The 17,473-nt window shown below is 40.5% G+C and overlaps 1 protein-coding gene across 3 annotated transcripts in view; it reads left to right on the top strand.

Annotated features, from left to right (window-relative positions):
• The window catches only part of DOCK11 (dedicator of cytokinesis 11), a 199,678-nt gene that overhangs the window by 165,760 nt on the left and 16,445 nt on the right, over positions 1-17,473 (top strand). For 2 of the 3 annotated variants that reach the window (XM_069943237.1, XM_069943236.1), the window contains 2 exons: positions 1,377-1,490; positions 13,768-13,914. In XM_069943237.1, coding sequence (XP_069799338.1) covers positions 1,377-1,490; positions 13,768-13,914 — 261 coding nt within the window. Of the gene's footprint in view, positions 1-1,376; positions 1,491-13,767; positions 13,915-15,095; positions 15,183-17,473 lie in introns of those variants that run through there. The other variant, XM_069943239.1, reaches the window with a different exon arrangement.

Below are 17,473 nucleotides of genomic sequence, written 5' to 3'. Positions count from 1 at the left end.
GACTGCTCTTTATGAGCAGCAGGAGGCAAAAAATCATTTAGCACCAGTCTTCTTTATACCCAATCTAAAGGCCCTATTCCACGGAACGATTATTGGCTGTTACGGACCATAATCGTTCCGTGGAATAGAAGGCAACGATCAGCCAACATCATTCATGTCGGCTGATCGTTGCAGTTGTTTGTTTTTTAACATGTTGAAAAACAAGCGACTGATATAGCAGCGATCTGCTGCCGTCGCTCTGTGGAATAGGAACGGCGGCAGCAGACCACCACTATCCCCTATGGGCTGCCCAGACAATCTAATGATCATGCAGACAGCCCCCACGCAGCTCCCCGCGGCCCCTCCCGCATTTACCCACTCGCTGCTGCTGCGTGGAACATCGGCGGCAGCGAGCGGGGAACGAGGAGTAAAAGAGCGCTAGTAGCGCTTGTTTGCTCCTCATAGTCGCCCTGTGGAATAGGAGCTTAACAGGCCTGGTAATTCTAACAGAAAAAAACGAGAGAGTAATGCTTACCCTTCCTATACACAGTGATTGCCTGCATTGTGCCCACACATAAACTGATACAGGAAATGCTGTTCAGCACTGTGTCTGGAATGGGTAAGCACGACTTACTATAAAGCTATGTGCTATGCTCAAAGTTTTTGGCTTTATTTTTAGCTTTAAAAAGCACCTGAAAGAAAAAAGAAAAAAAAGTAAATTTTTTGCCAGTACTATAAAAAATACAAACACAAAAAGTCTAAAATGTTACTTTTTTTTTTTTTTTTTTTACTATTATGTAGTCAACAATCTTTGGTAAAATTGTTCTTTGTGCATTACCACATTCATTTTATGTGGTGTGTGTTGTTGTTTTTTTAGGTGTTTTTAAAGCTAAAAATACAGCCATAAGTCTCCTTAACCTAACAGCTTTATAACAGTGTCAGCGGTTTGGAACGTGAATTGTAACTAACAGATTCTTTTTTAGGGTATGTTCACACTTACCGAATCCGTAGCGTATTTTCCGCTGCGGATCCACAGCAGATTTCATTTAAATAACTGAACACAGCAACAAATCTGCACCATCAAATCTGCTGCGGATCTGCTGCAGATCTGCTGCGGATCCTGTAGGTGTGAACGCACCCTAAAAGGAGTATCCCAGCCTATTTATAAGATAGGGGGTAAGTATCTTTGGGGCAGTCACTGCTATCTCCAACAGCTGCCATTGAAAATGACTGGAGCTACAGTGTGAACCATCACTCTGACCAGAAACTGGGGGCCCCATTCTTGAGATGTGGAATAAGTGTTACAGGCTAAGAGATACCTCTTTCAGAACTTTACCTTTGTAACCTCCTCTTTTCTTATGGTATTAGCATATCTTTTTTTTATTATTATTACACAGAAACTCACACAGCTTTATAGGACTCTCCATAATGCTTATACTAAAATCCTGGAAGTCATGCAGTCCGGAAAGCGGCTTCTGGGGACGTACTTCAGGGTGGCCTTCTATGGTCAGGTAAGACCATTTCACAGAATTTTCTAGATGTCACCTTGTTTTACTAATTTATGTCTTAAGGGCCTTTAACACGGGCTGATTATCGTTCAGGAGTGCTGCTAGAAACGCTCCTGTGGGAAAACGACCAATCGCCCTCGGCTGATCAGATCTTTAGCGCAGGCTTTGAAAATTACTGTTGCCGGTCACGGTTGTCCTGTGTAAACAGGGTTATGTGCGGCCGGCAACGATAAAAGATAACCATCAGCACAGATATGTATATAGGATATACTGTACACATGGCAGATTATATACAGTATATATATGTATGTGTGAGTGTATGCACTGTCAGTTTAGGTGTGTACATTCATTCATGATTCTTGTGATTCAGCATCCATGTCTCCTCGGCTGCTGCCTGTATCTTCAGACCCCGCCTCCTCCAGAATTATTAATAGAGGAGGCGGGGCCTGAAGGTAAAACCGGTGGGCGGAGGATGCCGATTCACCAGCAGTGTGGATTTAAGTATACAGTGCTGCTTGTGATCTTTAAGCTATGTTTACACACAGTATTTTTGCTCAGTATTTTAGTCACTGTCACACTGTTGAAATTTAGTGGATGGCCGTCATTCAATGACAAATAATTACAATTTGAAATAACGGACATTATTTGGCATTAAATGGCGGCCATCCACGAAATTTCAACAGGGTGACAACATAGTCTGTGTTTTTAACTTCTGTGTTTCACTCGTGTTTTGATTGAAAAATACTGAACAAAATACTGAGCAAAAATACTGTGTGCGAACATAGCCTAAGGGTGCATTCACATGTACAGGATGTGCAGCAGATCTGCAGCAGATTTCATGGTGCAGATTTGAAGCTGCAGATACAAAGCAAATCAATTCTAGGCCATCAAATCTGCTGCGGATCTGCTGCAGATCCTGTACGTGTGAACGCACCCTAAAACTGACAGCACAGATATATGCATATTCCGGAACCCAGTATATACATATCTGTGCTGTCAGTTTCCTGGGCTGCACAAACAACACAAGGATCGTTTGTGCAGCCCTGGCCCCTCAATTGGTTATTCCTTGTAAAGGCACTGCAAATGAACACCAATTTCGCTGATCGACACTCATTTTCACCCTCTTGGCTGACAAATCTTGTGGTCTAAAAGGTCTACATCTGTGGGTGATGTCAGTCTGAGTTCTGATTGGTTGCTGTGGGCAACAAAGACAGTTAGTTTTTTTATACAGATTTGATAAATAAGGCTTAGTATTGTATATTCTAGTATAGGGTGCCACACCTAACAAGCCTCCGATTGTTAATGAATGTAACATGCCATAAGACCTTCTATGATATAAATAAATGAGATGGATCTTAGAAGATGGGAAACAAAAATGAAAAGCTAAAAAAAAAAAAAAAATTTGCTGCGACAAGAAGGAGTTAATATGCTGGCTGTTTATAACCACTGGCTCACCAGGAATGCGGTGTTCCTCTTTACTACAAGAATAGAATGTGTTTAAACCACTAAACCATTGGTGATAAAATGAAGATTATTAAATTACAAGCAACCTACAAGGGGAACTTTATATACTGGTTTAATTGTACAAAAAGAAGAATTAGCAAAAACATGCTTTTTTCGGGGTTGTGCCAATGTGCTATAAAACGAGCAAGCAAGCAGACTTTTTCATCCACTGTCCATTTGTTACACATGGGTGTACCCTAAGGCTATGTTCCCACACAGTATTTTTGTTCAGTATTTTGCAACCAAAACCAAGAGTGGATTGAAAACACAGCCAAGCTATGTTCATAGTGTTGAAATTGAGTGGATGGCCATTATTGCAGATAATTGCCATTATTTCAAACCAATGCTCGTTGTTTTAACATAGCGGCAAATATTTGCCATTAAATGGCGGCCATCCACTCAATTTCAACAGTGTGAACATAGCCTTTCTGTGTTTTCAATCCACTACTGGTTTTGGTTGCAAAATACTGAGCAAAAATACTGAGTGTGAACAGTTTGCTTCACTATCTTGAGGTGAAGGAGTGGGTTTACATAGATTATCACTAAGATATAGACACTCAGATATATTAAATATATTCTGATTATAACTTTTGGGTAAGTCCTTTTGGTTATGATTAAAGTTAATTTCTACCTTGGACCACCATTTTCTTTCTGTTTCTGAGCACAGCTAGTTAAATGATAAAATTCTGCCTCCACTAGGGGGAGCTTAGGGGCTAACTGCATACTTTTTATACATTGAATTAAGTGATAACCCAGTATACATTATGCTGCAGCATCATTTTACTGGCTATGCATGGAATGTGTGTCAGGATGGGGCGCGTCAGCAGAATCCTTAGCCGCCGTGGCCAGGGCTGCACTGCTGCCTGGCCAGGGCGCTCAGCTGATGTGTTTTAAGTAATGCTGACTGGCAGGTGTAGCTGCCAGTCAGCTTGGGGGATGTTTTGAAGGCTGGAGCCTACATAACCTATGTATTTCCCATCCCTCCTTGCCTGCGATAGAGCCTCATACCCTGAGTTCCCTCTTGACCTAGCGTTTGTTCCTGCATTGTGTTACTAGTATCTTGTCCTTCTGGCTTTCTGACTCTTGTCAACTCATCTGGATACGTTTTTGTGCTGTGCTGCCTGCTAGTTACTGACCCGAACCCCTGACCCTGATTTATTGTGTTTTTGTCTGCCTTGACTTCATTCAGAGTTCACTTATACAGGTTACAGACCGTTAATTAGTTGTCCGCTGCCATTTAGGGCAGTTGAGGCAATTAGGCAGGGACAAAGAGGCAGGTGTCAGGGCAGCACCTGTCGTCCACTTCCCTAAGTCTGACAATGTAGAACTCTGCAGCAGAAAAATGGAGCAGCAACAGCTATGAAGTTATAGTATATAAAGAAATAAGTTTGCATAATCAACAAATTTGCATTTTTTAAGAAGTAGTAAAACAAAAACAAGGAAGCAATAAAAATTTGGTATTGCTGTGATCATCATGAAACTCAAAATTACTATGTATCTAAATTCAATCTAATACCGCACAGAACTGTCCAATTGCATTTTTCCTTTGCAGTTACCCCACATAGAATTTTCCAATGGGCAGTATATTAGATGGTAAAATAATGGGTGCCATTTAAATTATATGGACATTTTTACATATTTTGAACTGGGATTACTGATTGGCCATAAAGTGTACCCGTCATTATAATTTTCAAAATGTAAACCAAAAGTAGATGTGACATAAAGCAAGTTTGCAATTGACAGTCATTTTATTTTTTTAGTTATAATGGAGAACTCGGCACTTCAGGTTTTCTGACTCTTTGAGAAAAAAAAAAGTCAGAAAACAAGAAGTCCTGTGTATCCCAAGCCATCTGAACGCTCACAGGGAAGGCAGTCATGTGACTGATGGACACATTGAGCCGTGACTCTCTGTACTGGCCGGAATTCCTGTGCTTAGTCTGATTTTTCAAACAGCACAAGTCAGAAAATCCGCCTTTAGGAGACTGGACCTGGATTTCTGGTAAGTACAGCGTTTACAGCATGATAACAGCAAAATAAATAATAAATGTATATTGCAAACTTGCTTTATATCACATCTACTGTTGATTTAGATTTTAAAAGTTATAAGGACATGGACACTTTAAAAAACAAACAAAAAAAAACACAAGCCCTTTACTGTTAAATCTTTACATGTGATGTTTCCTTATGCACCTGGATGGTATCGGTGATATGTATAGTCCTCCTTGTTGAGCTTTGCCTTGTGTCAGTGTGCCAGGTATGGAGATCAGTCATAATACCAGTATCACATTTCTGGAGAATCATGTTACTTGTACAAACTTGCCATTTTACTGTCCTACAGACATTCGCATGTACATCCATAATGCGCAGTCCATGATTGTGAGCGACCTATGGATCACACACAACCACGGACTGTGCACTTATGATGGGGTCTTAAGTCCATTGGGCTCCAGGAAAATGCACAGACCGTGGCATTCACAGTCATGTACATTGGCCCATAAACTTTACTGTTTGTAATTGTGGATCCACAATTTATGGATGTCTAAGGGGTTTGGACTATAAGGTGGCAGGTGGTTAAGCAATTTGTAGAGTGGCAGGCACAAATATTCTCCTCTTTACCACGGTACACATTCAGGATTTATTTAGTTTAATTACAATGTACATTATACTATTCACCACTCCCCGTCTTATGACATGAGTGATCTAAATGGTACTAAGAATAGAAATAAAAATTGCAGGGTTAGGCTATGTTCACACGCTGTACAAACAACAACATTGTTTACAGTAGTGGTTTATAATAGGTCCGTTTCGGGTGGTAGCCCGGGGCCCTGAGCTTCTGGGGGGCCTATGGCCCCCCAAACAGATTTATGCTTTCAGTGGTGTATTATCTCCAGGTTACAGTTTTGCCATGATTTGCATAAAAATTGCTCCAGCCGCTCGCACCATAGTGAGCTGTGGGGAGTTCTGATGCGCTCGCGCGCTGATGTCCCCACATCAAAACTAAGTGGCACTAAAGATCATCTGGCCAGTACTGCAGTATCGGCTGGGATGATCTTTTCTGAAACTGGCCGTTCCGTGACCCGGCCGGGTCACAGAACGGCCGGTCTTATACAGCGTGTGAACATAGCCTAAGTTAGTAGTGTCCGGTTGTTACTTTTTCTGGCTGATGTAATCTAAAAATCGTACTGATCACTGAAGATTAGAACTCAGAGGAAGACAACAAAACTTCAGGTAAGTGAATTTCATAATGACCACTAAACCTGGAATAGAAAGTAATGTCACTCTCTGTAGGTAGATGTGGTCTCATTGTTCACTTTCCAATAATTTACCTTCATAACATCTCCTTTTCAGTAGGTGGACATCTAGTAGAGACATCTAGTAATATGCAAAGTTTATGCCTGTGATATGGCTTCTGTGCCTCCTGCAGATCACACTCTATGTTGATGGCTATGTTTTGCAGATATAGATTAGCCTCTCTTTTCTAAGCCCTGATGCCTTTATTTTGAATCTTACTTTATTCTGAAGGACCTTTTAGTTTAGTTACTTCTCCATATTAGGTTTCCTTCCTCTTTTGTAACAAAGACGATGTGACGGTGTGTTTGTTTTTGATGTTATTGATAAGATTGTACATAAAGTGACCCATGCAAATGACACAACTGTTCCCACAAGCCGTCTGACATAGATCTGAGCGGGTTTGACTAACAGTAATTATTACTTTTAAAGAGAAACAAAAAAATATGTTGTCATGTGAACATTTAGGCTTTTGTTTATTTTCTGTGCTTGTTGCATTAACATATGGTGAAGCATGGGTTAGAGCTTGCTACCACTCCCATCAGTCTCTGTTTCCAGGGGGGGTCACAGTCTAGTATCCCCATCACAAACACACATATCAGGATGTTGTTGGAGCTAACCAGAGTACCAGTGGTAAACCCATGCAAACTTTTTGTAGGTGTTGTTCCAGGCCCTTTGAGCAATTAGAGACATTGTAACTTGTTGATGTGACTCATTAATAATGAGCAGGGTACTTAAAGGGGTGATCTGGGTAAGAAAAACAATATTCTAAACAACCCCCCTTTCCAATACCACCATATGTCTAATATCCATGTACAGTATAACCTATCTTGCACCCTTTCCCTGTTTTTTTCCTCACATTTATCTGTTCTGGATGTCTAAAATCATCTTCTCTGTGTCCTCTCTGACAATGGCACTGCTCCCTCTTCCCTCCTGCAGTTGTAGAAACACGAAATGTGAACTCCTCTCTGGGGTGCCAGATTAGTTATCTATTGACTTGGTAACCCGACCCCCAGGAGACACAGTCTGCATCATCTCCATGCACCTGTGCTGCTTCCATAGACTTACATGTGTCCCTGAGCGTAGGTCTCTAATATGAAAAGGTATAGTTCTAACTCTACTTGCTGTCAGTGAATGCAGGTATATGTACCTGTCTTTGTGTCACAGCTCTGTATTTTGTAAGTGTTATGGATGTTCTTAGAGTCTGGATGGAAGTAGAATGTTTTTCATTCACAACCAGCAAGCAGAGATCTAAACCTACAGTATAACCCCCATCCCCCCGGTAAACAGATGCCTATTATGCAGCACAAATGTAGTTTCCTGGCCAGTGCCATCTTAGATATAGATCAGCTTTTAGAAAAACTTGTAACTCAGGAATGGCAGCAGCTAGAAAGACAGGAGATGGCTCAAAATACTCAGAGGGACTTGATGAGTAAGACCAGATAGCATTAAATTTTTTAGCTCTTAGGTGGATAACCCCTTTAAAGCGACTCTGTACCCTCAATCTGACCCCCCAAACCACTTGTACCTTCGGATAGCTGCTTTTAATCCAAGATCTGTCCAGTGGTCCGTTCGGCAGGTGATGCAGTTATTGTCCTAAAAAAATACTTTTAAACTTGAAACCCTGTGCCAAACGGGAGTATCTGTGCCCTAACTTGGCACCACCCCTCCGTCCCTCCTCCCCACCCTCTTCATCATTAGGAATGCCACTGAAACATTTTCCCCATGCTGAACATTGTACAGGTCCTTAACGATCCAGCCCATGTGCCGAGCTGACACAGGTGGGGAATAGGAAGCAATCTGTCTGGAGCATTCCTAATGATGAAGAGGGTGGGGAGGAGGGACAGAGAGGGTGTGCAAAGTTAGGGCACAGATACTCCCGTTTGGCATGGGCTTCAAGTTTAAAAGTAGTTTTTTAGGACAATAACTGCATCACCTGCCAAACGGACCGCAGGACAGATCTTGGATTAAAAGCAGCTATCCGAAGGTACAAGTGGTTTGGGGGGGGGGGGGGGGCAGATTGTGGGTACAGAGTCGCTTTAAAGAAGAAAAACAATACACCAAGCCCTGAGTCCAGAGCAATTTCCCCAATGTTATACATTATAAAAATTTAAAAAAAGGAAGGTGATTCCACTTTCCTATCACCCTGCATCTCGTCCACCACCTCTATAAGACTAAACGTCTGAATGGTTACCCAATCCCCACCCTCAGTGGTATTCGTAGCATGTACCAACTGTCTGTATCTCAACCAATGTGACTTTTGTAATGAAAATTCCACCCTCATCTCATCAAATGACTTTATGCGACCGGACCTAAAAAGGTGTACCACATGAGTGATCCCGTGCTTATACCAGAACACCTGTTCCCCAAAATTATTCATATGGGACAAATGTAAGTTCCCCCCAAGGGGGGTATACTTAGTGCTTCCTGTGACACCCAAAAGTCTCTTAACTTTCAGCCATATTTTGCCCCATAATATCACCATCTCCAAACCTCTATATTGGCTCTATATATTCAAACAGCGACTTTTATCTCAATCCTTCTATCCCGAATATTGCCTCCCTCCAACATTCATCATCATTCCTTTTTATCTGGAGCAATATATAAAAATAAAATCTAAAATATGACAGTGACAGACCACCTCAGAAACCACATTTTAGCTTTTCTGTTCTTAAGACGGAGAAGCAAAAATAGAAATACCAGGCAGATGTGAACAGACCCTTAGTTGGGTTTCTGAGGTGCTTGGATGTCCACACCCTGCACGAATACATGTAATATTACAGTTTCCTTTTCTAAATATCAGCTTGGGTAATCTTTCCTCCTATATAGTTTGTCACTGTTGTTTATCACTTTTCTTATGTCTGTAATATCAGATAACACAGTTACATTTTCAGCCACAAATTTCTTTATATGTATGTTCCTTTCTGTACGGTATAAAAATGGTGCCTCGCTCTCTACCCTCATGCAATACGGATTTATAAACAAAAAAATGCCAAGTTGCACCTATGATTTTCCAAAACTTCAGAAGCGTGGTAGCTTTTTCTACGTTTTTGATATATCTCTAGGATGTGTCAAAAGTGACAGTGATACAAACTGACATATGTTGGACTAAAACAGCCTAAACTTATTAAAGGGAAACTGTCAGCAGGTAAGAAGCATCTAACCTAAAATTCTTTCATTCAACTGGTTCTAGAAAGTGCCAGAGATTTGTCATTTACTTCTATTAAAAAAATCTCAAGTCTCCCAGTACTTATCAGCTGCTGTATGTCCTGAAGGAAGTGGTGTTCTTTCCAGTGTGACACAGTGCTCTCTTCTAGGAATAGTCCAGCGCACTATTAAAAAATCCCAATGGAAAACCTCTCCTGCTCTCCAGACTGTAAAGAATACAACTTCCTGTAGGACATACAGCAGCTGATACTGTACTGAAAGACTCTTTTTTTTTTTTTTTTTATAGAAGTCAATTACAAATCTCTGCCACCTGGTGCTAGTTGATTTGAAAGAAAAACCTGATGATAGTTTCCCTTTTCCCTATGCTTTTTTTCTGAATTTAAATATGATAATCCTGTTGGATAGCCACTTTCCACTTTTCTTAACACTTTCCTATAGCGCATTATAGCACAAATATAGTTTGCACCAAAATTTGTGACTTTTCATTCCATAAAAGTAACAAAAAAGTGTTTATATATTTCCTCCATAATGTAATATTTAGGCTATGTTCACACTACGTAAATTAACGGCTGTTGTTTTCACCCAGTCGGACGTGTGCGCCTGAAACTACGGCCGTAGAAATATGGCCATACCGGCTAGTCGTGAAATTACGGCTGTTGTTTAATTTTGCTTCCTAGCTTGTTTCTAAGTGGGCTGAAACAGGTCATTTATTTGGAATTCTGCGCCCAGCCCAATAAAGAACACAGACAATTTTTAATTTCAAAATCAAGTTTAATTCGGCTGAAATAAGTATTCAATGTGCGGCCGCATTGTAATCCACGGCCGTTGTTGAAGCATTACTGGCTGGAAATAATTGACATGTTCATTTTTAAAGGGGCCGTATAAATAACTGCCGTTGTCTGATACGTAGTGTGCATTGTACGACCGTAGTTCGTATATATTGCAGCCATGGTATAAACCTCAAAACAATGGCCGTACTTTTGCGGCGAGGACTACGGACATAGTTTTACGTAGTGTGAACATAGTCTTAAAGTGAAGCTACACTTTTCAGAGACTTTCAGAGGCTCCGTGTCTCTTCGGCTTGATCTTCAGCTGCTCATACATACTTGGAATAACAAAAGGCTTTATTATTCTATTATACTTTACAATCAACCCTGTGCCAAAGTTATTTCAGCTAAGTGTATAGGGGTCAGTGAAGCTGGAAAAACGTCAGGGGTTCAGGGGTCCTTCTAAACCAATAGAGAGTTGTTTTGTTTAGTAAACACATGTACGGTAATAGGGGTCATCTGTTCAGGGTCCTCACATTAGCTGGAGAGGACAGCAACTATAAACATCATATTTTACCCAAAAGCACCTATATTGTGGCCGAAATCTTGGCTCTCCAGCTGTTGCAAAACTACAACTCCCATCATGCCTGGACAGCTAAAGCTTTGGCTGTCTAGGCATGACGGGAGTTGTAGTTTTGCAACAGCTGGAGAGCCAAGGTTCTGCGTTATGAGATACACAGTCCAGTTGTTATATTTGGCCATCCACTTGTCGGTCTTTAACCTGGGGCTCATCATTAGGATGTGTGATACCACTGTAACGTCTTCCTGTATCCGCTGCACTGCTGCTTTCTGTTTGTAACCACAAAAGGATTTCCTATATGTCATGGCAGCGGCACCTATATATTTTTACCCACCACACTTTCTACTTTCTATCTACTACTTTTTCTATGAACCTAAATGAGTTTCCGCCCATCCAGCACCCCATCTGCTGCCATCTACACTGAACTATCTACACTACATTTACATGGTGCCACAATTGCTACTTTGTACATTTTACCACAGCTTCTTCTGTGTGTGAAAGCAAAGGGTAATGTCTGTATGATGGTGCAGATGTAAGTTTCCTTATGTCCTCGCTGATTTGCATGTCTAGGGATCGGCACATATTCTCATATGTAACACAGATTGTTTTGTTTAGTAACAGATTTGTAATCTTCTCATAGATATTTCTTAATTTCTTCCTGTTCAAATGGAATGTACAATAAGAACATATTTCAGTCAGGCTTTATAGCTTTAAAATAGTAATGGGGCACAGATTTTATTTATTTATTTATTTATTTATTTATTTAAATCTGGCACCACATGAGTTATATAACTTTGTCAGGTGGTGCTGTTACCTTTCTTGCTGGCATCCACGGTGTCTGGGTTGTCCCACCCCTTTTTTTATTGCATCAACACATTGGCTCGGCAGCCATCTTGTGTCAACTCATCATGCTGTGACGATTTAGGGTCTGGCTTAACAAGGGAAGGACACTCAGCCAGCCCCCAAATCATCACAGTTGCCCCTATCTGTGATGTGGTTACATGATCTGCAGCTTGCTCCAATAGAAGCTCAGCAAGCTGCCGATCATGTGACTACTGGCACCCAATTCACAGAGAGGCAGAGCTGGGGGCTGGATTAGCAGGGGTTGGACGCTCGGACAGCCCCCAAATTGCCACAGCATCACAAGTTGAAACAAGATGGCTGCTAGGCAATGTGTCAACACAATTAAAAAAGACTAATGGACTTCGGTGGGGTGAGATGACCCAGCAAGAAAGGTAACAGCACAAAGGTAACTTTGTCATGTGGTGCTAGATTTAAAAAAACAAAAAAATCTGCACCTCACTAACCCTTTACTGGGGGTTCTTTTTCACTATATGAAAACACAACTAGACCTTTGTTTCTATGTCACCTGCACACTTGTAAGTTTTGCTTCATAGACTGGGACAGATTAAACAAAAGTAATTTCATAATTATTAGAAGGTGGGTACGTTAAAGGGGAGCTCCACAAAAGGAAAACTTGTTTTCTATTAAAAGTATATTAGAAGTTATATAGATGTGTCTATATAATGTTCCGCCACACTGGTAGCTGATAGAAATCCAGGAAGTGAAGAAAAATGGCCTCTGTGCCAATCCACATTGTCTCCTGCTCCTTCTGCTCTCCCACCTTAGGAGACAAATATTCCATGCTTCTGTCTCACATTGTGTGTGCTGCTGAGCACAGGCTGATGATGCAGACAGGGGGCAGGGCGTGATGTCACAGGAGGCTTGGCTGGATCCCCCAATCCCCTAAGTGATTCACCATCTCTGACTGGCCGGAAGCAGCTGCTGCACTGATTTAACTGAAGTGTGCAGTGAAATTAGGGCTGTGTTTACACATGTTGGAGTTTCATTGCATTACTGCAGCGTATTCACAGAAATGATGCCGTAACACAAGTAAATGAAGTGGCAGAGCGGATCAGAGACTGCACTGCCAATCCCGCCTGCACAAAAAAACAGTATATAAACAGTATATCCCATGTAGGATAGTATTGAATAAACTCCTTGTTGTGGGGCTCAACCTCAAAGATAAAAGATGCTTGATCATAATATGTGCGTGGAAATGAAAAGAAAAAAAAAATAAATTAAAAAAGTTCTTTACTTTATTCCAATATCAGCGTTACAGGTAGAGAATACAGTGTGCTGTGTGGGTGGGACCACAATGAAATAATAAAGTACTACAAATAATTCAGTAACACAATGAAACTACAATGTGTGAACACAGCCTAGATGTTCTGCAACAGATTTGGGAGGGGAATAGGCAGGGTGCGGGGCTGTGATGAACAGCTGAGGGAAAGCATTGCATTCTGGAACCAGTACTGCATTCCACGAACTGCTCAACCAGGAAGTACAGAAATACAATACAGAACAAAAGCCCCCAAAACAAATGAATTTTTGGAACTTTCAAAACTGGGATAGATAGGTAAGAAATGCAATATGCTTCTGCAGAAATTTCATTTTTTTTTAACCTCTACCTGGAGTTCCCCTTTAATAGCAACTTAAATGCACCCCTTTACACTTATCCAAAGCTTGTATTTCCTGAATCTCCCTTGGTTTTCATGGGTAGGGGGCCGTGTTGTGTGTCTTTCAGGATTTTGTATTGGTTTGTGAAATTTTTTGACATGGACCCATGGACGCTAGCTCCTATTATTATAAAGTGCTGTATAGAGTTGTGCTTATGTCATAGAACAACTCTACAAATGCCTCACACACCTCATGAAGGGTGATAGTAAGGTTTCGTATTTTAAAAAAAGTGAATTCGTTCATCAGTTTGTATGCGGTATTACAATTCAGCTCTATTCACTGAGCTGCAAAACGCACACCCAAACTGGGGACAGGAGTGGTGCTGTTTGTGGAAGATAGTACTCATGTTTTTGTATAAACAAAGATTTACTTTACAAATCAAAACATCCAAAAAATATGGATCAGTTTTTTTGCATAATTGTATAATAAAATAAAAGCTTCCTTACATCTTCAGGGTTTCTTTGAAGAAGAAGATGGCAAGGAATATATTTACAAGGAGCCAAAACTTACAGGACTTTCTGAGATTTCTTTACGACTCCTCAATCTGTATGGTGAAAAATTTGGAGCAGATAATGTGAAAATGATTCAGGATTCTAACAAGGTATGTGTGGGTTCTCGATCAGGATGTGTGTCACCTCTTATTATTTGTAGATTATAAGAAACTGGAAGAATAGAAGAAATACACATCCTATAACTATAATAACATACAGTACATTAGCAGTCTATACGTTCAGTATATAGAAAACCATTTTATATAGCACTGACATCTTCTGTCATATTGTATAGAAAATGTACACATACACATATTTCTGGAGTGCGTAAAGAGATTGATAAGAAAAGAAAGACAGCGCTCCATTGCGTAGATCGTCAGGCAAATGATGAGGGGGTCTATGAAAGTACAACTCTACGCTGAGGTGGTTGTGCATATAAATGAGGCACAACTCCCAACAAGGCATGTAGCAGACCTCCGTCATTCGTGATAATCCTCTAGGGATTATAGTAACAGAAAAAAACTCCTTTCACTTGTATCGGGTATGCCAAATGCAGGTCCAGAGATCAATAAAGTGCACAGTGCAGATGCTGTATAAAAATTTATTAGATCCACTACAGTATCTGCACCTGCGCTCCCGGCATACCCGATACAAGTGGAAGGAGTTTTTTTCTGTTACTAAAGAGATTGGGGTTAAACTCTCACTCTCAACGGTCGTTCAGTGACCCGGCCGAGTCACGGAATGCCCAGTCTCTTACATAGTATGAACATAGCCAAAGTGATTACACTACTGTGAATGCAGAGAATTTTCTTCCCCCCCCCCCCATACCTGCCTTTGTTTTACCTGGTTATGTAGTATATCATGCAAAACAATACAATTGATCATGATATTTTTAGATATAGTTCTGTGACTTTTACTATTTTCACTTTTAAGTGTGTTTAAAAGGCCTTGTTTCAGTCTGCTTTGGAGAATCCATTATTGGCTTCTGTTGCAATTACTTTACATATCCTACATATGTAGGATATCCTACATATAATATGCTATTCTTTATGGTAAAACTCTGGACACCTTGATGGAAGCCTAATGGTTACCCCATTATAGTCAGTGGAGTTTAGTAAGCCCCATACTGTGTTTTTCACCGTTCCTCTGATGGAGCATAGCGACATAATAAGTGACACTGATGTAAAGTTTGTCTAATTTAGTTTGTAGGAAAGTGTGTGACACTGAATTCTGAACTATGGCCGCAGATTTGCTGTATTATTTATACAAGAGTATCTGTTAATGTTTTCAGCAGTCAGACCAGGATGATAAGTAGCAGCCAACCAAGGACTGATCTGCTTACTGTATAAACAACAGTGAACACTCTTTGGCTGCGGATCTCTAGGAACATTGGACTTTATGCTCAGCATTAAACACAAATACATTTATTATTACAATTATGTAAATACAGAAAGTAAAAATGAAGTGCAAAAATATGTTTAATTTCACTTTGATCCTTTCTGACAGTAACATTAGTTACATAACTAGAATGTGGTGACTTCCTGGGTAGGTTACCAGTGACTTTTCATCTACTACCCCAAGCTGCTTTTCTAAATGGCTAACATTGTAGCCTATACATGTGACCCTTCACATTTGGAACAGCATAAGAGTTCAGCATGAAATAAAGTTCTCCATTGATCAGTTTCTCTTCAAATCCACACAAGAATGGGAAAATTAAGTCATCTGAGTGACTTGTATAGGGATGTGCTCATGGTTGCTAGACTAGCCAGGGCCAGTATTTTAAAAGCTGCCAATCTTGTGGGGTTTTCTTGTGGAACTGTACTTGGAGTATAGAGAAAATGACGATTTGAGGACGATTATGATGAAAATGATGATTAAGGAAAATTATCTTGTGAAAGCATATTGATAAAATGGGGTCAGAGGAGAACATCAAAAATTCTTTAGATAAAACAGTCAAGAAAACTGCAGTAGAATACAATGTTGGTGTCCAACTAATGTGTGAAAACGCATAGCTAATTTTTTTGCTAAGGATGATAGGATATAACAGATGACCCATCCAGTTTGAGTGCCTTTTCTACCTAAGGAAAACATTGCAGATTCCTGATGCTCCATGCAGGTCTGGCTAGTTCACTGATGTCAAGACATGTGATGGTGTCTCTGCAGTGTTTTTTTTTTTGCATATTTGATTTCCCTGGGGGCAATGTCCTAGAATACACTGACGTCCAGACATGTGATGGTATCTCTGCGATGTTTTGGTTGATCTCCCTGAGGTCAACCAGCATCGTTTTGCATGCACTTACTAGACATTGCTCCCACTAGCCAGAATCCTACTCCACACTGATGAGGGGCAAACACCCCGAAACAGCTGTCTGTGGATGGATACCTTGCTTGGGTGGTTTCCTTGACTGGAGACATTCCTTGGCTTGGTTGAACGAAGGTCACGTAGGGTGCTGCGAGGTCGGGGCTGCCTAAACAATCATTAAATCGACTGGGGAGTGCATAGAAGATAGCGTTGGTCAGAGCATTGGCAGCAGATCGTTGCTATCATGGTCATTTGTCTTTCAAGACAATGATCAGCCAACATCGTGCATCATTGCCTTTTATTACACAAAGTGATTACTGGCCATAATCGGACAATAATCACTTCATGTAATATCATATGGACACAGATGATGAGTAACCTTTTAAACATCCGTTTTCTTGCATACTTTCTTCAGGAAGCTGCATGATTTCTTGAGCAATGTAATTTATAGCAGATAGAATATCATGTGAGCATTTTTGTACCTTGTACCTATTTGCAGAGCGTCCTAAACAGCTAATAGAAGATGTTACACTGAGGACAATGGTACCTTTATTATTGCCTTCTGATATGCTGTTTCTCTGTAATATCTGTTTTATTGATAGATTAGGCAGTTTGGTGCATTGGAACGTACTTTACCCCTAAGTGCACAGTGGTGGTGCTACCCACTCCTCTTTCCAGACTTTCTGATGAAAACTGAACCGTCTCTTTGCAGTCATGTAACTCATGGCCCCTGCAGAGGGGCAGTTCAGTAGCTAGGGGTAAAGGACTGCCCCAGTTGCGCAAATGACTTATTTTGCATATCAGCAAATCAGATATAAATAGAAATGGTGTACTAGAAGGCCATATTAAAGTTATAAGCAGCTTAGGATGCCATAACCTGCTGATAAATTCATTTAAACTATGATGCCTGCCATAGTGAAAGTTATGTGGTTGCTGGAAAATTAGTAGAACCACACCATGGAAAAGTAGTTATTTTCTGCATACCTATGTTATAGTAACTGTGTAGGCATTGATGTTAGCCATCGAAGGGTATGTGCATTACCTAATAAAATCTTAGGGTATAGTTATAGATCATCCTACCCCTTCTTTTTAACCACATCCTTTTTTTCCGGGTGAACCTGACATATATGTTTTTTTGTAACCATACTAAGAAACTATATAAACTGAAAGGCAGAAGTGCTAAGTGGAAGTGCAGAGTTTATTTTGAACAAAAATGTAAGGAGTTTTATATCTCTTTCTAAGGAATCATATACATATGAATACCCTGTAATATTGTAAGCATTCTGTGATTTTCAGGGAATTCCATGACAGAATTTTCTGGTCCATGTGAATATGCACTTAAAAAAGTTGACATTTGATGTGTGCAT

The sequence above is a fragment of the Dendropsophus ebraccatus genome, chromosome 10, assembly GCF_027789765.1.
Source record: "Dendropsophus ebraccatus isolate aDenEbr1 chromosome 10, aDenEbr1.pat, whole genome shotgun sequence".
Classification (NCBI taxonomy): Eukaryota; Metazoa; Chordata; class Amphibia; order Anura; family Hylidae; genus Dendropsophus; species Dendropsophus ebraccatus.
Note: the sequence above shows the minus strand (reverse complement) of the source record. Positions and strands in the feature narration are given on the sequence as shown.